Source organism: Macaca thibetana, chromosome 15 (genome assembly GCF_024542745.1).
Source record: "Macaca thibetana thibetana isolate TM-01 chromosome 15, ASM2454274v1, whole genome shotgun sequence".
NCBI lineage: Eukaryota > Metazoa > Chordata > Mammalia > Primates > Cercopithecidae > Macaca > Macaca thibetana.
In genome coordinates this window covers 53,768,871-53,791,357 of record NC_065592.1, presented here as the reverse complement: position 1 = coordinate 53,791,357, position 22,487 = coordinate 53,768,871, and the positions used below count along the sequence as shown (strand labels likewise).

At 39.1% G+C, this 22,487-nt stretch overlaps 1 protein-coding gene across 1 annotated transcript in view; it reads right to left on the bottom strand.

Moving 5' to 3' along the window:
- PLAA (phospholipase A2 activating protein) overlaps nt 1-22,487 on the bottom strand; it is a 41,301-nt gene that overhangs the window by 16,091 nt on the left and 2,723 nt on the right. The window contains exons 2-7 of the mRNA XM_050761716.1: nt 14,986-15,179; nt 7,972-8,072; nt 7,764-7,884; nt 5,728-5,895; nt 5,172-5,307; nt 2,562-2,731 (exon numbers count right to left, since the gene is read on the bottom strand). Of these exons, the coding sequence (XP_050617673.1) occupies nt 2,562-2,731; nt 5,172-5,307; nt 5,728-5,895; nt 7,764-7,884; nt 7,972-8,072; nt 14,986-15,179 (890 nt within the window). The remainder of the gene's footprint in view (nt 1-2,561; nt 2,732-5,171; nt 5,308-5,727; nt 5,896-7,763; nt 7,885-7,971; nt 8,073-14,985; nt 15,180-22,487) is intronic.

Here is a 22,487-nt window from a genome sequence, read left to right as displayed (position 1 = left end):
TCTTACCTGTGCTCTTGGCCCCTGACAGTGTATATTCCACCCAGCAACCTCAGGAATTTTTTCAAAAGTTTAAGTAGGTCCTGACACTCTACTGCTTGAAACCCATCAATGCTTCTAATCTCACTTGGTAAAAGCCTAAACTCTTGAGTAGTGTACAAGACCAAATATAAATTGTCCCTACTACCCTATATGATCTTACTTTCTACTACTCCCCCTGTCCCCTCATCTGCCAATTTCAGCCACAGAGCCTTTGCACTGGCTGTTTATTCTGCCTATGATACTCTTTACATAGATATTGGCAGTATTTGCTCCTTTGCCTCTTTAATGACTTTACACAAATGTCATGTTCTCAACAAGGCCTTCAGTGGTGGAGACAGCTATCCATCCTCCAAAGAATCATGCTCTTCTTCCATTGGATACAGCTGTAGTTGTCTAGCCAGAGACTACATTATCTAGCCCCCATGCCATCGAGCAGTCACATGATGTCACATTACTGAGTAATGGTCAGTGGAATCTGGGTGGGTGTGATATATGCCGCTTCTGGCCTAGACCATCATACTTTAATCTCCCCTCTTACCCCATCTTAATCTGTTTCAATTTGTTATTTTGGTTGACCACATAAAGAAAATCCAGCCTAACATACGGGGGTGGCTGAAAAAGAGAAGACGAGTCTTTTCAGAAAATGTGGATAGGCCAGAAATACTAGTTTTTTAAAGGTTATAGTGTACAATCTGAAACAGCATCAATGAATTTTTCATGCTCTATTATACTAAAATCCACTGGTCTATCTTGCACTTTTTTTTTTTTTTTTTGAGACCGAGTCTTGCTCTGTCACCCAGGCTGGAGTGCAGTGGCGCGATCTCGGCTCACTGCAATCTCTGCCTCCCAGGTTCATGCCATTCTCCCACCTCAGCCTCCCAAGTAGCTGAGACTACAGGCGCCTGCCACCACACCCGGCTAATTTTGTTTTTATATTTTTAGTAGACACAGGGTTTCACCATGTTGGCCAGGATAGTCTCAATCTCCTGATCTCGTGATCCGCCCGCCTCGGCCTCCCAAAGTGCTGGGATTACAGGCATAAGCCACTGTGCCCGGCCATCTTGCACTTTGAATGGCTCTTTTACCCATGTCTGAGTTGGTATGAGATACTAGTCATACGGAAAATAATGGTCCAATGACTTACGCAGATCTTCTGCATATTTATATAATTATTCCACATTAAAAAATGGCATTTGTTAATATTATCACTGGTATCAATACAAATGGGAAGCTACTAAGTTCCTGGTGGAGATACATTTTTCCCAAATTTCAATTTTCACTCAAACACTTGAATTTTATCTTTGGCAACATATATTGTCAGTTATTTTCCTTGAGGGAACATGCTCACTTTGTTCATTTTCCAAAAAAGCCTGCCAAATACCAAAGCCTAAATAACCATAGTCATTCTTTCAAATAAAAATAGCACTCCATGAAAAAACTGGCAGTTAACCTGCAACTCAAATGACGGCACAAGTTCTTTTCTTTGAGACACCGTAGTATTTTGATTTATTTTATGTCTACTTTATGTTTTCTCACCCAGAATATTTAAAAAGACGTGTCAAAATGTAATAAAATTTATAATTCTTAATGTTAATGCCTCATCAAGGACATGCTTAATGGCAAACCATTAAAAAAAAAAAAACAAAACAAACACTGCATGCAAATAGAACATTACCAGAATGGCTTAATGCCCCTGCCCTGATTTACATACTAATGAACCAATGGTTTCACCCACCATTGTTTTTGTACCATAAGTGCAAACATTAACACAATGTACAAAATTCAAATAATATCTAGTATTACAAAAATTAGTTTTGACCTCATGGACATCCTGAAAGGATCTCAGAATCCCCAGAGGTCCATGAATCAAGCTTTTAGAAGCACTGGTATAATTACGCAGTCAAGAGATACATCCAACACAAGATTTCATTTGAGATGACTACTGTCTCCTGATTTCGAACTCAAATGATTCCCAACTCATTACACAGACAATGCTTGATTTAAACTCTTTTTTTTTTTTGAGACACAGTCACACTCTGTCACCTGTGCTGGAGTGCAATAGTGTGGTCTCAGCTCAGCCTCGACCTGCTGGGCTCAATCATCCTCCCACTTCAGCCTCCCGAGTAGCTGGGACTATAGGAACATGCCATCACACCTGGCTAATTATGTATTTAAACTCGTTCTAATATTCAGTTTGTACAACCCCTCTTAGAGAATCCAATCAACCAAAAAGTATTAAATGAGTGCCTTTTGAATGCCTACTGTAAATGGTCTAAGTCTTGGGAGATTTATTTTTTAATTCCTGTTTATGAGAAGCTTAATTCAAAGTCTACTGTGAGACAGAGGCAAGAACATGGTTTCTCATAGTGATTATATATAATAGTAGAAATTCTCAAAAATCAGCATCTAGCAATGAGAGTAACACTAAAACACGAGCAAAACAACATTTATGTTTCTTCTCTTAATTATTCCAAAAGCCAAATATGGTGAATTTTTCCTACTAGGTACAATAAAATACTTACCAGGTTCATTAAGATGTTCCCTCCCAGGAAGCTGCTCAGCATTGATGTCCCCTAAATCGCCAGTTTTAGAATCAATGGTTGCATGAGACAGCTCTTTTTCAAAAGCCTTGATTTCTTCAGCACTTGCTGTTCGATCTTCTGATTCTGTAAACACTCTAATAATGCCATCACTGTAAGGAAAAATAAACTGATTTAAAAAGTCATTGCCATAATAATACATTAACATTATCACACCTGAATGATCCATAGTAAAAATCATCTGTATTTGTGAAGGAGAAACATTAGCATGTATTAATTGCTGATTATAGCACTGTGCTGACTTCAGCACATACTACTATTATGTCAACTATTTAATAGACAAATTATTGACAAAGAACAGAGAAATATATATTTTATACAAGTTCCAATTCCAAGTTAAATATTTACCATCGTAAAAATCTAGAACTATAGTATGTAGTTTTAAAGTCAATATTATATAGTTATTACCATATAGAGAAGGGTAGTGGGCTAGTTTAGTTTATAAAGGGCTCAAAGACCCAACGTAGGGCTTAAAATTAGCAGATGTTCAGTAGAAAAATATGGTCTTCCTTTACTATGCCAGTAACTAGCAATGTAACTTCAATCAAGGGGAAAAAAAATGGCCTAATGTTTGGATTAGATGGCCAATCTTAACCTCTTTTCTCAGAAAAATTACTTCATCTCCATGATTTCTTAATTCTAAATGTTGAGATAGGAGAAGCAAATTAGACACTTTCAGTTGTATTAATCCTGGCCCATTCTACAGGAAACCTGTTTCTAACTTAATCATCCACAAACATGTGTATCACTCTTTCTATTGGTTTTTCTTCAACTTCAAATATGCTTGGGGGGAAAAAAACTAAGCCTATAAATCACCCCCTGTCCCAGCCAAAAAATAAAACACTCACTTTATTAAACCCTCTATCCCTTATAGCTGTCACCTTCTTTTTCTTCTTCTTTTTTTTTTTTTGAGACAGGGTCCCACTGTCACCTAGGCTGGAGTGCAGCGGTGGCAATCACAGCTCACTGCAACCCCAAATTCCCGGGCCCAAGCAATCCTCCCACCTCAGCCTCCTGAGCAGCTGGGACTACAGATGCATGCCACCACGCCCAGCTAATTAAAGAATTTTCTTTGTGGAGACAGGGTCTCAGGAGCTCACCCAGGATAGTCTCGAACTCTTGAGCTCAAGCGATCCTCCCCCCTGACCTCCCAAAGTGCTGGGATTACAAGTGTGAGCCACAGCAGCTGGCCTTCTTATTGCTTTCAATGCTACAGTAGCATTATAGAGTAGTCTACGATCCTTCATCCATCTCCTCCAACCCTTTATTTCCTCTTATTTGCCTTTTTCCTATCATTTTCCATTCAAAATGTGATTGATGCCAAAAGTCACTAACAACATCTTTCAAATCCAAATGCTTTCCAAACTTACCATTCCTTGACTCCTCAAACACTTTTTGACACTGATGACAATCTCCCTCCAAAATCTTTCCTTTTCTGTCTCCCAGAAATTTCAACATTTGAATTGCTTTGTTTTGTTTAACCTACTAGCTTCTTTTTCTCTACTAATGGTGTATCATAAAACTCAGTTCTTAGTCTTCTGTTCCTCCCCTGTATTTCTTCTCTCAGAGAATGGTGTTCTATGGTTTGCTTTTGGAAGCTTTGCAAAATCTTTATCTTAGCCTCAGTTCTTATACTAGGCTCCAGTTCAAATGACCATGATCCACCGGCATGAGTGTGGCTCACCACCACTGCAGACCTCAGGAAGTCTAAGGCCACAGTCATCACCTTCTGTACCCAACCAATTCTCCCACTTCTCCATTTTTATTAATGGGGACTTCCAATCACCAACAGTTTGAAGCTTTATCCTTTTCTTTCATCCTTTTTCTGACTGTTTTCCTTCTGGATTATCTCATTTATTTATTTCCTACCCATTAGCATTGTGGGGCCAATGTCTTATAACTTCACACTCCTACTGTATTTGCTTTCTAATATACTTTCCTGTCCATTGTCACCAGTAGTTAAATCCAATCTACACATTTAATAATTCGTAAGTTCTGCTTCAATTCTATTTCTTGCTCAAGAACCACAACCCTTTAACCCCAAGCAATGAATCTAAAAAATGCCTGGCATGAAAGCACTAAAGGTTCTCCACAGTTAAGCCCCATTGTACCTATTATCCCAGCATCAGTACTCCACCATTTTCCTTCACTTCCTAGGCATGCTGCATTCATTCTCACGAAGGAAACTTATACTCTTAGCTTTGACAAAAATTCATGTACCTTTTCTTACTCATAATCTTCCAAAATCCAATTCAAACTTCTTCTACAGAAAGTTTTCCCACACCAATCTCTACCTTCTCTAACTTCTTTTGTAGTCAATATCTTGACTGCACAATTGCAGTACAATACTGGTACATCATGCATCACTTAATGTGAAAGCTATAAAATCTACTACTGTTTTGTTTAGTAACTGAAGTGTCCATATAGTCTTCCCAAGACACCTGAAATTCCTCATGGCTTATCTCTATACACTCTAGTGCCTACTGAAGGCCTAGACACATAACATTTAATGACTGACTAGGATATAAATACCTCGCACCAACCACAATGTCACCATTGTCGAGCACACAGCAGCACCATATAGACTGAGCTGGAAGTCGGATGGTTTGAGCACATTCCCCATGTTTCCAGATTCTCAGAGATCTGTCCTCTGCTGTTGTCACAAAGTCTAAAATTAATGAACATAGGAAGTATTAGTTTGAATAAATAAAATTAAGTACATTTATACATACCATCTTTCCGGATACACTTTCTGAAACCCAAAGAGTTTTAAAATTACAGCTTTAAATTTCATATGTTTTGTCACCTACAACATATACAACTTCAAAATCACATTTTTTATTCATGTCACATCTTAGAAAGTCTTTCTTCAGATACCCAAGAACTTTTTACAACACAACAATGTAATCTGAATTAATACAAAGATCGCCATACAATTTTCTTCTTTGTAAACAGGAGAAAGATACTTACGAAATAAATTTACTAAATTATTCAAGTCCCCACAGACAGTAATCAGCCCTCCTCCTTTTATCTCACAAATGGGACGGAATGATCAATACAAAACATTAAATACATAATATAACCTTACCTCTACAATTTGGAAAAACGGATATGCTATAAATATAATTTGTATGTCCATAATATACTTCAAGACACTCGCCAGTGATTTGCCACCTTCTAATACTAGCATCATTTGCACAGGAAAGAAATTCTGTTTCACTCAAAATTGCCAAACCTCTTACACAGTCTTCATGCCCTGCATTAAAAAACAATAATGCATATCAATAAAACAGATAATTTGGCTGATGGCTTTATACATTTTACAAACATTATAAAACATATCAGTGAGTAGTAAAAATTAATTTTCAAGTTAGAGAAATCTTATTTTCTGTTGAAAGTCTGGTAACCAAAATTTGTATTTAAGGTTTAGCAATATTTTTTTATCATCAGTCTTGGGAAGTTATTTTATATTCATCCTGTCTTCTCCAAAAACCTCTAGAAATAGTATTTTGATCCCAACAATTCATTTCTACCTGATAATTCATTTTTAATTTTTCTTCCCAAATAACAAGAGTAACTTATAAAATACATAATATTCAAACATAATAGAAATATAAAACAAAGAATAGCCCATAAATTTAAGAACAAAACATTCTCTGAACCTTGTGAAGGAGATCAGAAGTCAGATTTCCTATGTTCAGTATTTGTTGACTTAGATTAGCTATCACAGATTAATAATGATTGATACATATATATAATATATATTGAAGCAGAAATAAAAGGATGTTTAGTCATCATCCACTTTCCATCAAAAGATACTTTTTTTGTTTCTCTTTCTTGCTTTTGTGAGACAGAGTCTCACTTTGTTGCCTATGCTGGAGTGCAATGGAGCTATCTCTGCTCACTGCAACCTCTGCCTCCAGGGTTCAAGAGATTCTTGTGCCTCAGCCTCCCAAATAGCTGGGATTACAGGCGTGCATTACTATGCCTGGCTAATTTTTTTGTATTTTTATTTATATTTATTTTATTTTTTTGAGACAGAGTCTTGCTCCATCGCCAGGCTGGAGTATAGTGGCACAATCTCGGCTCACTATAACCTCCACCTCCCGGGTTCAAGCAGTTCTCCTGCCTCAGCCTCCCGAGTAGCTGGGATTACAGGTGCGCACCACCACGCCCAGTTGTATTTTTAGTAGAGACAGGGTTTCACCATGTTGGCCAGGATGGTCTTGATCTCTTGACCTTGTGATCCACCCGCCTCGGCCTCCCAAAGTGCTGGGATTACAGGTGTGAGCCACCGCGCACAGCCTTTTTTAAATTTTTAATAGAGACAGGGTTTCACCATGTTGCAGAGGCTGGTCTGGAACTCCTGGTCCCAAGTGATCCACCCACCTCAGCCTCCCAAAGGGCTGGGATTACAGGTGTGAGTCACCACGCCCAGCCAAAAGACACTTTTATCTGTACAAAGGGACCTCTTGCATATTATCTAGGGTAGTTACCAACTTTTAAGGAAAAAATTCAAAAAGAGAGGAAAAACAACACCAATTAAAATTCACAGTAAAAATTTAAGTACTCTACAAATAAATCAGTGATATTACTATTAGATAGCAGATGCATCAGTATTGGCATTATTTAATAGCTGGGGCTTAAAAAGAATACTCACCACAAACCACAACATAAACAAAGCCTGAAATCCATTATAAACAATGTGCTTCAATATAAAGACATTAATAATGCTTTCTTCCATATATGAAGATAACACTGCTGACTAACCATCAATAAGGCTTATGTTTAGAAGTTTCAGGCTAAAAGTATTAAAATGACAACCAAGAATGTAACTATGTACCAAAATTTACATACATATATGCAGAGCACATACATATATTATATATAGCTTATCAGACAGCTATTTATCAGTCTACACCTGGCTGTTTTATGAGAGGTCTCATTATATCTTTTTTAAAGGTATTAGATATTAACTCATCAGAAAAATTACATTAACTCAAATTAGTAGCTTAAATATACTAATGTTTTCAAATATTTTCAAATGCTTTTAAACTTCTGAGAAAAAATATCTGAGCAAATAAAAAGCAATGATATTATAAAACTTGTCTACCCTGATCTTACCTGCAAAAGTCCTCTCACATCTTCCAGCCTTCCACAGTTTAATAGTCTTGTCTGCTGATCCAGTCAACATTAAGCCCTGTTCAGGTAAGATCTTTACCGCCCACACTGCAGCTGTATGACCCTGTGAGTAAAATGGGTATCAATTTAAGTTGCCACAGAATCATTCAATTTAATTATTCTTTAGAATATTTACACAGAACTACTGTACCTGCAAGGTCATCATGCACTTGTCATTCAGCCAGACTTTAGCAGTGGTGTCCCATGAACCACTAAGTAATGTCCCAAATTTTCCAGATGATAGACTACAAACTAAGGAAAAAACATCATTAGATAACACATTTTCATATAGAAAAATGCTCAACATTGAAAGTTACTAAAGCATTCCAATTTTAAAAACACTCTTTGAAGTGGCGGTATCTTAGCTAACTAAGGCTTAATTCAGCAGAGACACACAAGAGTACAGTGGTCAAGAGCAGACTCTGGTGCCAGACTGCCTAGGTGCAAGGCCTATCTGTGCACTTACAAGTCACGTAACTGCAGAAATACTACTCAAAATCAGATTCCTTGTCTGTAAAATGAGGGAGCAGAACTTAAGTGAAATACACAATCCTTCCAGCTTTAACAAATCATAATAGGGAGATAATGTAAATGATTTCAAAACACTGTTTATATATATATTTAAGATTGCTTTCATTAAAATGACCATAAAACCTGCAGCCAAGCTCAAAGTCCAACAGTAATGAAATGGTTAATTAAATGTCTTTCTTGATATAAAAGTATGCAGGCTAAAAATTACAAATACGAAAAATTACACCAGGCATGGTGACTCACACCTGTAATCCCAGCACTTTGGGAGGCCAAGGCAGGCAGACTGCTTGAGCTCAGGAGTTCGAGACCAGCCTAAGCAATGTGGCGAGACCCCATCTCTACTAAAAGTACAAAAAACTAGCTGAGAGTGGTGGTATGCGCCTGTGGTCCCAGCTACTTGGAAGGCTGAGGTGGGAGGACTGCTTGAGCCCAGGGCACAGAGGTTGCAGTGAACTGTGATCACATACCACTGCACTTCAGCCTGGGTTACACAGCAAGATCTTGTCTTTAAAACAAAAAGAAAGAAAAATTAGCCAGGTGAAGTGGCTCATGCCTGTAATCCTAGCATTTTGGATTGAGCTCAGGAGTTTGAGACCAGCCTGGGCAATATAGTGAGACACCGCCTCTAAAAAAATTTTAAAATTAATCAGGCATGGTGGCACGCACCTGTCGTCCCAGTAAGAGAACCACTTGAGCCTGGGAAGTCAAGGCTGCAGTGAGCTGTAGCAGCACTGCCTTTTGGTATGGGCAACAAAGCGAGACCCTCTCTCAAAAGAAAAAAGAAAAAAAAAATTATCTTACAAAGAAGAATATCCTGGGGGGTCAAAGCACAGCCATAAAGAACAATGGATTGGGAAACCTTTTTCCTAGACCAGAAGGAAGCAATCACAAAACTCTCTCTACCCTGAGTTCAGGATCCTTGAGACAGCCACTTATTTGGATTTCAGAATGGCTCTAGATTAAAAACTGTTGTCCTGCACTGCTTCCTCTTCTGAATGAGAGGGTTTGCTCTGATTATCCTATTCCTTTTCCATAATTGTATACTGGGTATGGGTGACAGCTTACTTATAAGCATCTCCTCCCTGATGTTTAGAATACTTAGCATCACTCAGAGAAGACTTTCGGATTGTCTGATGACGCTGAATAACTGATGACCAGAAAGCATGCTGTGGTAACTCTCCCTTTTTGGACGCATGGGAGGATGGTACTTTCCTCCTCCATTTGAAGTTAAGGCACAGTCACGATACTTGCATTAGTCAACACACTTTCCAGCTTTAACAGAAATGTCAGAAATGGTAGCTGACACTTTCAGTCAGACACGTTTTTGGTGTTTTTTAAAATTGATTTTTAAAAATTATCCACTACGGTGACATTCAAGGAAGGCACATGCTTTTAAAAGCTGGTGCCTTTTTTTCTTTTTTTTTTGAGGTGGAGTCTCACTCCGTCACCAGGCTGGACTACTGTGGTGTGATCTCGGCTCACTGCAACCTCCACTTCCTGGGTTCAAGCAATTCTCCTGCCTCAGCCTCCCAAGTAGCTGGGATTACAGGTGCCTGCCACCACACCCGGCTAATTTTTGTATTTTTAGTAGAGGCGGGGTTTCACCATGTTCGTCAGGCTGGTCCCGATCTTGTGACCTTGTGTTCCACCCACCTTGGCCTCCCAAAGTGCTGGGATTACAGGCGTGAGCCACCGCGCCCAGACAGCCAGTGCCTTATTAACCATGTTGCCCTTTGACTGCTGCAACAACCACTGAAGCACGTGTGGAGAGAAAGCCCCATGAGTCTGAGTCCCTGAGAAAATCTAATGAACAGAGTCCCTTTATTAATCCATGTTGAACATGCAGGGTTAATGAGAAATACTCATATGTTATGTCACTGAGATCTTTTTTTTTTTTTTTTTGAGATGGAGTTTTGCTCTTGTTGCCCAGGCTGGAGTGCAATGGCACGATCTTGGCTCACTGCAACCTCTGCCTTCCAGGCACAAGTGATTCTCCTGTCTCAACCTCCCAAGTAGCTAGGATTACAAGGCATGCGTCACCACGCCCAGCTAATTTTTTTGTATTTAGTAGAGACAGAGTTCACCATGTTAGTCAGGCTGGTCGTGAACTCCTGACCTCAGGTGATCCACCTGCCTCGGCCTCCCAAAGTGCTGTGATTACAGGCGTGCACCACCGTGCCCAGCTTGAGATCTTAATAGTTGTAACTTGGGTGCTCTTTACATTCTTCCACAAACCAGTATAAAATAATTGAATAAAATACCATTTCCCATTAAAAGAAAAAAAACAAACAGGACTTCCTGGCAAAAGTGCTGGTTTGAGGTCTAGAGCAAGAAATGTGCAAATTGAACTTAGAACATTCTGTAATATTAGAAAGCAAGGAAGACTACTGAAGGTCTTATTAAAAGGTCATAGGAGCCAATTTAAAGAGGTTTCCAATGGCCAGATATGAAACAATTTGAGAAATGAAAAGAAAAAAAAAGATATTCAGTAAACAACTCCTTCTGAAAATCAGTAAATAATTTAGGAGAAGGGTCAAGGCAAGCATTTATTCTGTCTTTTCTCTATAAAAGTTCCACATGGTAACCAGAGTTGATGTGGAAAGATCTATACAGAAAAGTGTTGGTGATCAAATGCAGAAATAATATTAGAATTACAGTACAATCATTTTGTTAATCTTAATAAAATATCAAATCTAGGAAATGATTATCAGTAGCTGCTAAAAATTACCATTATGTGAAAGGCTGATGGGAACTTTATAATGAATGAATGATACAATACTTGAACCCACTGATCAATCTTTATTTATTTATTTAATTTATTTTTTTTTTTGAGACAGAGTCTCACTCTGTCGCCCAGGCTGGAGTGCAGTGGCACAATCTCCGCTCAATGCAAGCGCTGCCTCCCGGGTTCACGCCATTCTCCTGCCTCAGCCTCTGAAGTAGCTGGGACTACAGGCACCCACCACCACGCCCGGCTAATTTTTTGTATTGTTAGTAGAGACGGGGTGACCCTGTGATCCAACCGCCTCGGCCTCCCAAAGTGCTGGGATTACAGGCGCGAGCCACCGCGCCCAGCTCCACTGATCAATCTTAATATCACAAAAAGATATTGTGTGCTTCCTGATGTGATACAACAGAAAATACAGAATACCACATATACTGTTGCCAGAAACTTGAGTCTGAACCTGATAAAGCTACTAGATCTATCTAACAGCTTACAAGAAATATAGGTGACTGAAGAACACATTAAAGGGAACAACAAGGCTTTAACCAGTAAAATTGAGACTGTGGGAAATTCTACAGCTAAAATAATCTGGTTTCAAACAACAAGGAAAAAAGAAAGAAACTGACGATTGAAAGATGTAGGGCTGGGCACGGTGGCTCATGCGTGTAATCCCAGCACTTTGGGAGGCTGAGGCAGGCAGATCACCAGAGGTTAGGAGTTAGATATCAGCCTGGACAACATGGATCACCAGAGGTCAGGAGTCTGAGACCAGCCTGGACAACATGGCGAAACCCATCTCTACTAAAACTACAAAAAACTTAGCCAGGCCTGGTGGTGGGCACCTGTAATCCCAGCTAATTGGGAGGCTGAGACAGGAGAATCACTTGAACCCGGGAGGCGGAGGTTGCAGTGAGCCGAGATTACTCCACTGTGCTCCAGCCCGGACAAAAGAGCGAGACTCCATCTCCCCTGTCAAAAAAAAAAAAAAAAGATGTGGACCTTATTTGGGTCAGAATTCAAATAAACTGTAAAAAACATTTATGACACAACTGGGTAAATTTGAACATTCATTTTGATAGTTGACAATAGATTAGTTTTTGTTTTGTTTTAGGTGTGATAATAATATTGTGGTTATTCTTTCCTTTTAGAGGACGAGAGTGTCTTTATCTTTTAGAAGGGTCAGCAAACTAATGCCAGTGAGCCACCCGTATTTGTACACCTAACAATCTAAGAATGGCTTTTACATATTTAAGTAATTGAGAGAAAAAGAATCAAAGGCAATCTTCTAATATGTGAAAATTCTATGAAATTCAAATTTCAGTGTTCACAAATGAAGAGTTATTGAAACACAGACATGCTCATTTGTTTATTTACTGTCTATAGCTGCTGTGCACTGCAACTGCAGAGCTGAGCAGTTATGATAGCAACCATATGGCCTGAAAAGCCTAAAATGTATTTACTATCTGATCCTTTAAAGAAAAAGTTTGCCATCCCCTATTTTAGAGCCACATAATGAAGGATGTATTTATAAATGAAATAATAGAATATCAGAAATTTTTAAATGATGTAACAGAAGGAGGGGAAGATGAAACAAAAATAAGATACCTCTACTTTTGTGTACATTCGATTTCCATAATAAAATTTTAAAAATCTGTATCACTCTGTATTGAAGATTTCTCACACAAACACACACATATGCACACAAACATTTAAAAATTCTTTCTGTTTTGGTTGGGCACAGTGGCTTACGCCTGTAATCCCAGTACTTTGGGAGACTGAGGCGGGTGGATCACCTGAGGTCAGGAGTTCGAGACCAGCCTGGCCAACATGGTGAAATCCCATCCCTATCTAAAAACACAAAAATAGGCCGGGCTTGATGGCTCACACCTGTAATTCCAGCACTTTGGGAGGTCAAGGCGGGCAGATCACAAGGTCAAAAGATCGACACCATCCTGGCCAACATGGTAAAACCCTGTCTTTACTAAAAATACAAAAATTAGCTGGGTGTGATGGTGGGTGCCTGTAGTCCCAGCTACTCGGGAGGCTGAGGCAGAACTGCCTGAACCCGGGAGGCAGAGGTTGCAGTGAGCCGAGATCACGCCACTGCACTCCAGCCTGGTGACCACGCGAGACTGTCTAAAAACAAAACAAAACAAAACAAAACAAAACAATAAAACACAAAAATGAGCTGAGCTGGGCGTGGTGGTGGGTGTCTGTAATTCCAGCTACTCTGGAGGCTGAGGCAGGAGAATCGCTTCAACCCGGGAGGCAGAGGCTGTAGTGACCCGAGATCACACTACTGCACTCCAGCCTGGTGACAGATGGAGACTGTCTCAAAATAAATTAATATTAAAATTAAAAAATTATTAAAAATAAAAAATTATTTTTGTTGGCTGGGTGCGGTGGCTCATGCCTGTAATCCCAGCACTTTGGGAGGCCAAGGTGGGCAGATCACGAGGTCAGGAGATCGAGATCATCCTGGCTAACATGGTGAAATCCCGTCTCTACTAAAAATACAAAAAAATTAGCCACGCATGGTGGCAGGCACCTGTAGTCCCAGCTACTTGGGAGGCTGAGGAAGGAGAATGGCATGAACCTGGGAGGCAGAGCTTGCAGTGAGCCGAGATCACGCCACTGCACTCCAGCCTGGGCGACAGAGCAAGGCTCTGTCTCAAAAAAAAAAAAATTATTTTTGTTTTTAGAGACAGGGTCTCACTCTATCACCCAGGCTGGAGTGCAGTGGCGCTGCAGCCTCCAACTCCTGGGCTAAAGTGATTTTCTCACCTCAACTTCCTGAGTAGCTGGGACTACAAGTATTCACCACCATGTCCAGCTAATTTTTTAATTTTTTGTAGACATAGAGTCTTCCTATGTTGCTCAGGCTGGTCTCAAACTGCCTCTAGCAATCCTCCCGTCTTAGTCTCCCTAAGTGTTGGGATTACATGTATGAGTCATGGTGACTGGCACATTATACAAATTCTTTTTTTTTTTTTTTTTTTTTTTTTTTTTTTTTTTTTTTTTTTGAGACGGAATTAAGTGTAAAGTGTTTATGAAAAATGTTCCAAACCATTTCATTTATATTTAAAAAAAGTATACTTAGTGCACCGATTAAGCATGTCATTCTACAATAAAGAATTGTTAAGCCACACAGAAATCCAGAACTATCACGGAATCAGAAATATATACAAATCACAGAAAATAATATGCAAATGTATTAAATACTCTTCAATAATACCACAGCCCTAAACACACTGCTTCTGGCTGGGTCTTTTATTAAATACTTTTAGTTTTCCTGAATAAAAGCATTCATTGCATAAAATAGTTAAAAACCAAAGTCATGAAGTATATTCAAATTATATAGCCTCTTTTATTACTGAACACTTTACTTTTTTTTTTTGAGACAACCTCCACTCTGTCACCCAGGCTGGAGTGCAGTGGCAGGATCTTGGCTCATTGTAACCTCTGCCTGCTGGGTTGTAGCCATTCTCATGCTTCAGCCTCCAGAGCAGCTAGGATTACTGGTGTGCACCACCACGCCTGGATAATTTTTGTATTTTTATTAGAGATGGGGTTTCGCCACGTTTTCCAGGCTGGTCCCGAACTCCTGGCCTCAAGTAATCTATCTCACTCTCTCAAAGTGCTGGGATTATAGGTGTGAGCCACCGTCCCCAGCCAATAACTGAACAGATTACTTTTTACATATATAAGCGTATCAACCTTTACTGATCACAACAAATTTTTAACAGAATTTACAAAACTAAGATAGCCCAAAAGGGTTTCCATTACCAAGCCACACCTATAGATAAAACAAAATATAATAAAAACTTGAGAAAATGGATATGTAAATTTTACTTTCAAAGGGATAAAACTTCTTCAAATAGAAAAATACCGAAGTATTATTATACTCACCAGTATTTTTGTGGCCTTTTAGAATATAAAGTGGCATTGGACTGTCCAGTGAGAAAATGCATATATTGTGGTCATTTCCACCAGTGGCAATTAGGCCATGAGGGTAGATGTCACTTGAGGGTATGATGCATACACAAGATACAAAATTGGAATGGCCACTCATACAGTGCATTTCTGTAAAGCCCCTGTTTGGACTGGAAAGACAAGATAATTAATAGATATATATCTGTACCCTGACTTAGCCTAGGACATAAACTGCCAAAGCACTCACTTTCATTTAGTGTCTAGACCAAACTTTAGAGTACATACTATTTTAAGAATCCATTGTTTTAAACTGAACCTTACATAATTCCTATGAACTACTATAGAGAATTACATTAGATTAAGAGAAGTTTGTTTAGTGTTTCATTGATAAGAATACATTGAAATAGAGAACCAGGGAAAAAGAAAGGGCAACAAATAATCATAACTGAGTTTTTTCTCAATCTCTAGGTAATTAGTGACTGTTACCCTAAGAAATCCCTGGCTAAATGAAACATAGGTGCAATTAAGATAATGAAATGTATTATTAAGAAGACCTAAATATAGTGACGACTTTTTCACATGACGAAGCATTGACTTAGTGCCCAGTAGTATGGTATAGTATGTGTTTCTACATAGCTAGAACACGGGTGGGTGTCAAATCTTTTGGCTTCCCTGGGCCACACTGAAGAAGAATTGTCTTAAGCCACGCATAAAATATACTAACACTAATGATAGCTGATAAGCTAAAACAATTAAAAAAAAACCCACCTAATACAGAAATATGTAAATGGCTACAGTATATTATATAATATATAATGTTATATGTAATTATGTGTATCAAGGAACACAGTACATTAATAATTGCCCTGGGATTAAAATGATTACCAATTTGTTATCTGTATCAATCACTTAGCATCACTGCCTTACTTAACAAGTTCAACCAGCAGATTATGATTTCTATGTGGAAAGCAATAAATTAGCTGCTGAGAGGGATAAAAAGAATTATATCCCCAACTCAGCTAAATCAAAGAGTTTGCAGGCTAGTTGAAGAAGATAAGACAAGTGCACATAAAGAGACAAGACTCCCAGATAGGCCGGCCGTGGTGCTCACGCCTGTAATCCCAGCACTTTGGGAGGCCGAGGTGGGCAGATCACGAGGTCAGGAGATCGAGACCACGGTGAAACCCTGTCTCTATTAAAAAATACAAAAAAATTAGCCGGACGCGGTGGTGGGTGCCTGTAGTCCCAGCTACTCGGGAAGCTGAGGCAGGAGAATTGCGTGAACCCGGGAGGTGGAGCTTGCAGTGAGCCGAGATCATGCTACTGCACTCCAGCCTGGGCGACAGAGCGAGACTCCATCTCAAAACAAACAAACAAACAAAAAAAAGAGACAAGACTTCCAGATAAAGACTAAACAAACTCATCTATTTTCACTTCCTTCCCAAATCCCACTAAAAACAATAAATAGTTACGTTTTTTAATAAAGCTTAATTAAACCCACAAGGCCAAGGAGAATGAAAAAAAAAAAAAAGACATGAACACAATTTGAATATTTAAAGCCTACAGAAAAGTAGTAAGGGCCAAAGGAGACCTGAGTCCTAGCAGACAGCAGGACAACCGAAGAACCAATTTACCAACAAAGGGCTTAAGAACTAGAGAATATTCTGGGAAGTCGGCAGAGTCCGAAGCACCAGGTATCTGTCTTCCCACCTAGACAACAACGGTACTGGCAGAATCTGTCTGATGTAACTATTATGAAACTCTGCAGTGAATTGAAAGCTTGCAACTTCCAGGGGAAGGCTTGGATTGTAAATTGAGGTTAATTTTGATCAATGCCTGCTCTTGGCACAGTAGCAGTTACCTACACCTCACCCTTCTAGCCCCATGGCAGGTAGCCATGCATCTGTTCCCGGAGAACTTTGCTCACAGTTGTAGGAACTAGGGTTGGCAAAAAGGATCCTGTCCTCCAAATATCAGAGATCTGCTCTCTGATCACTGATTGCCTGCTTTGATCATAGAGCAACAACAAAGAGGCAGGCAGCCATTGTTGTTGCACCTCCCCCCACTGATACAAGCCTCTACCTCTTGAGCTGAAGTGACTTCCAAGGGGATTTAAAAGGCTGATGCCCGGCCAGGCACAGTGGCTCACGCCTGTAATACCAGCACTTTGGGAGGCTGAGGTGGGCAGATCACGGTCAGGAGATTGAGACCATCCTGGCTAACATGGTGAAACCCCGTCTCTACTAAAAATACAAAAAATCAGCCGGGCGTGGTGGCAGGGGCCTGTAGTACCAGCTACTCGGGAGGCTGATGCAGCAGAGTGGCGTGAACCCGGGAGGTGGAGCTTGCAATGAGCCAAGATTGCGTCACTGCACTCCAGCCTGGGCCACAGAGCGAGACTCCATCTCAAAAATGAAATAAAATAAAATAAATAAATAAATAAATCAACTAAACACAAAAGAAGACAGTAATGCAGGAGATGAAGGACAAAGAAAACTTTAAGGCAGATAGAAAATAGACAGCAAGGCGGGGCGCGGTGGCTCAAGCCTGTAATCCCAGCACTTTGGGAGGCCGAGACGGGCGGATCACGAGGTCAGGAGATCGAGACCATCCTGGCTAACACGGTGAAACCCCGTCTCTACTAAAAAATACAAAAAACTAGCTGGGCGAAGTGGCGGGCACCTGTAGTCCCAGCTACTCGGGAGGCTGAGCCAGGAGAATGGCTAAACCCGGGAGGCGGAGCTTGCAGTGAGCTGAGATCTGGCCACTGCACTCCAGCCTGGGTGACAGAGCGAGACTCCGTCTCAAAAAAAAAAAAAAAAAAAAAAAAGAAAGAAAGAAAATAGACAGCAAAATGGTATCAGTGATTACTTTCAACGTAAATGAATTAAACTCTACAGTCAAAAGACAGAGATTGGCAGAAACCATTTTAAAAAACATAATCCAACTTGGTGCTCTTTTTATAAGAGACTCACTTTAGATCCAAAGACACAAATATACTGAAAGTGATAGGATGAAACAGGATATTCCATGAAAATAGCAAACAAAAGAAAGTAGGAGTAGCTATATTAGTATCAGATAAAGTTGACCTTAAATCAAAAAAAGAAAATAAGAGACAAAGAAGGATATTATATATTAATAAAAAGTTCAGTGCAGGAAGAAGATATAACAATTATAAACATTTATGCACATAATATATACAACAAAAACTGACATAATTGAAGTGATATATAGTTCTACAATAATAGTTGAAGACTTCAAAATCCCAATCTCAATAATGGATAGAATAATCAGACAGAACACATGTAAGGAAAAAGAGGACTTAACAAAATAAATCAACTAGAACTAACAGACATACAGAATATGCTATGTGAAAACAAAGACACCTGCTACAGAAAAAATACGGCAATATCTAGAAAAATTAAAAATAAAATTACCATATGATCCAGCAATTCCATTTCTGGGTATGTTCCCAATGGAAATGAAAGCAGGATCTTAAAGAGATATATGTACAACCATATTCAAAGTAGCATTATTCACAATAGCTAAAATGTGACATCAACCTAAGTGTCCATCAATGGATGAATAAACAAAATGAGGTATAAACATGAAATTTTATTCAGCCTCAAAAAGGAGGGAAATTCTGACATATGCTACAACATGGAAGAACCTTGAGGACATTATGCTAAATGAAATAAGCCAGTTATAAAAAGGCAAATACTGTATGATCCCACTTATATGTGGAACTTAGAGCTGTCAAAATCACAGAGACATAAAGTAGAATGGTGGTTGCCAGGGTCTGGGGGTGGAGAGAATGAGGAGTTATTGCTTAAACAGGTACACAGTTTCAGTATAAAGGGAAAAAAAGAGTTAAAAGATGGATGGTGGTGATGGTTACACATTATGAATATACTTAATACCATTGAACTGTACACTTTAAAATGGTTAAGATGGTAAATTTTATGTTATGTGTGTTTTCTCACAATAAAAAAATGGAGGAAAAGAATTAATAGCACTATATACCTCTAGAAATGAGGACAAAGAGGCAGGAACTAAGATAAGAAAGACTAATTGAAAGTCTTCAGAATCTGAAGCGTTATGAAAAAGTCTTCAAAGAAAGGTATCTGGTAGTAACCAATTTCAACTTGTTCACTTCATTTTAGTGGGTGTTGTTTTTGTTTTTTAATATGCTTTTGAAACCATTTTATCAATAAGTCCAGAGGAAGTCAAAAGAACATGTTTTAAAACCTGTATTACGTAAACCACTAAATCTACCTGCTATATGTATCCCTTAGCACTTCAAAGCATAGATGTTTGTGTGCATCTTCCATAGTGGTCTGTGAAGTTCTTAATGGCAGAATCCAGATTAGGTTCTTTGTATCTTCCCAAGTCCCTAGCACAATGTTTTACATGGTTAGCATTAAGTACTTCTTAACTTGATTTAAAAAAATACTTTAGATATTAAGACAAAAAAAAGGCGGGGGGAGGGGTGGGCAGGCAGCTAGACAACCCAGCCAGACAACTGTCCTGCTAGCACTCAGCGAAAGTCTGAAGCTTTTTCTTTAAAAAGGTGAAAATCTTTGAATGGGGGCACATAAGGATAGTTGAGTCTTGGAGTGTGAAGAACTGGAGCCCAAGACCACCAAAACAAAACCCTGGAAACCACACCCTCATCCTCCAGGCAGCAGATCAGCCCAATATAATGGCCCTACCAGATAACTCAACAGTAAAACTCACAACCAACAAGCCCCATTCAGGAGCATAGATCTCCCAGGAGCTTCTTAATTCTCTACCCATAAGGCTGAGCACACAATAAAGATTACCAGACATCTGGGGAAAGCCTCCAGCATGAAATACAGTGATCAAAACAAACAGAGACGAGAAAAAAACCAATCTGGAGGAAAACAGACCATTAAGGAGAAAATAACTTAAAACATTTTTAAAAATTGTCATTATCATCCTTAGAGGTGTAAGACATTGCAACCATGAAACAGGACATAATTTCACAAAAAGTCAAGGCAACCTGCTAGAGATATAGACAAGAAAAAAAAAAAGAGAAATTTAGAAAGCAAGTTCAGTATCTGAATAAAAACAGTTTCAGAAAAAAGAAGACAGAATAAAGAGAAAGCAGCCAAAGAATTAATTGGAATTAATTGAAGAACATTTCCCAGACTTTATGGACATGAGTTTTCATAGTAAAAGGGCCCACCAATGGGCTGGAACAATGGATAGAAGTAGACTGCCTTACAGAAAGAAAAAAAATAGTAGTTCAAAAATCAGAATGGTTTCAGACTTCTCAACAGTAACACTAAAAGATGAAATAAAATGGATTCCATCACAATTCTGAAAGAAAATTATTTTAAAATTAGAATGCTACAACCATTCAAATTATCGTTCCAGTAGCAAGGCAAAATAAAACCACTTTCAGACTTGCAAGGTCTTAAAACATTTATTACTGATGCACTATGTTTCAGGAAGCTCCTAGAGGTTATGTTCCAATAAGGCAACAAGGAAGAAACCAACAAAGAGAAAGCTAAAGGATACTGACAGTAAAAATCCAACACATGAGGTTCAAAAAAGTTATTTTGTAAACAACGATGAAGGGAAACCCCAGGATTAGTTGTGCATCAGAGGTAGACAGACCAGGTCAGAAAGTTTGCATTGTCCCGAAGAGGAAATTGTAAAATATCCAATGTATCTAAATGCCTTAAGAGGTGATTTGGTAACGAACAAAGAATTTGAAGTTGAATCAGTGATAAACACATAGAAAGCTAAGCAAATGAAAACCAAAATAAAACAATTATTAGCCACATGGAGATTATAAAATTGTTGAGGAAGAGTTATAGATTATTCCACAGCTTAAATTGTAAGAGTCAGAGCACAGAAAAGATGGATATGTGATGGGGTGAGTGGAAGGCAGAAAGAGAGCTAAATTCTCATATTCTACAGTAGGAACTAATAGATTACACCTAAAAAAATCTATTAATATAGATTAACATAATCAGATCCTGTATCTGAAGATGTGTCTTCAAATAGGGGTCGTTTTTCAAAAGGCAAGGCAATATAAAGGCAAAGTTGCTGAAGTCTTATCTCACTCATCTCTCCCTACCCAGAAGTCAATGACAGACAGACTTGGGAAATGTAATTTAGCTTGAAGTTAGCTTATAGAGGTCTGAAGTAGTCTGAAACAATGGCATGTTGCTGGCTTAGTTCAATGCCCAACTAACAGATATGTCTCCATTCTGAAAGGTGTTCAGAAGGTCGAGACTTTCCGGGTTTTCAAACGGCTTTTGTGAAAGACTAGGTATCTGGTTCAGTCTACTCTAAAACAGAACTATTTCTACCTCCCTAGAACTAACTTCCCCCATTATTCCCAGTCCATCCCTACATGAACCTTGGCAACAACATATATGGAAAGCAGTGGTAAATTTCATTTGCATTAGAGGTAGACAGACCAGGTCAGATTCGGTAAGAGGCAATTTGGTAACGAACAACGAATCTGAAGTTGAATCGGTGGTACTGATTCAAATTTACAGTGGTAAATTTCATTTACCACTTGGCTACATGGGAAAGCAAATTTCACTTACTACTTGGTTCCAAACATTTATAGGATTTCATTAACTTTATTAATATGCTGTTATGAGCTGGGAGTGCTGGCTCACACCTTTAATTCCAACACTTTGGGAGGCTGAGGCAGGAGGATTGCTATAAGCCCAGGAGTTTGAGACCATCCTCGGCAATCTAGTAAGACCCCCATCTCTACAAAAATAAATAAAAGTTAGCCGGGCATGGTGGTTCTCGCCTGTAGTCCCAGTTACTTAAGAGGCTGAGGTGGTGGGAGGATTGTTTGAGCCCAGAAGATCGAGGCTGCAGTGAGCAGTGATCATACCATTGCACTCCACCCTGGGCAACAAAGTGAGACCCTGTCTCAAAAAAAACAAAATGACACACATATTCTATTAATGGCCTGAATGTGTCCCCCAAAGTTCATGTGCTGGAAACTTAATCTTTAATGCAACCATGTTGAGAAGTAGGACCTTTAAGAGGTGATTCGATCGGGAGGGTTCTGCCCCCATGAATGGATTAATGTCATTATTGCTTAGAGAGTGGCTTTGTTATAAAAGCAAGTTTGTCCCCCCATGCCTCTTGCTGTGTGCTCTCTTGCCCTTCCACCATGGGATGATGCAGCAGCAAAGAGGACCTCTCAAGATGCCGATACCTTGATACTGGACTTCCCAGTATCCAGAACTATGAAAAATAAATTTCTTTTCTTTATAACTTACCCAGTCTGTAGTACTCTGCTACAGCAACACAAAAGAGAAGACACGTATCATGAAATAAAAATTGTCAATATGTCAGACTTGAGGACACTTCTACAACACTAAAGGTACGGTTGAGACACTTTAGTTGGCATCAATAAGAACTTAATCACCTAATGACTATAAAACACTCTAACCCTGGGGTATCCAATCTTTTGA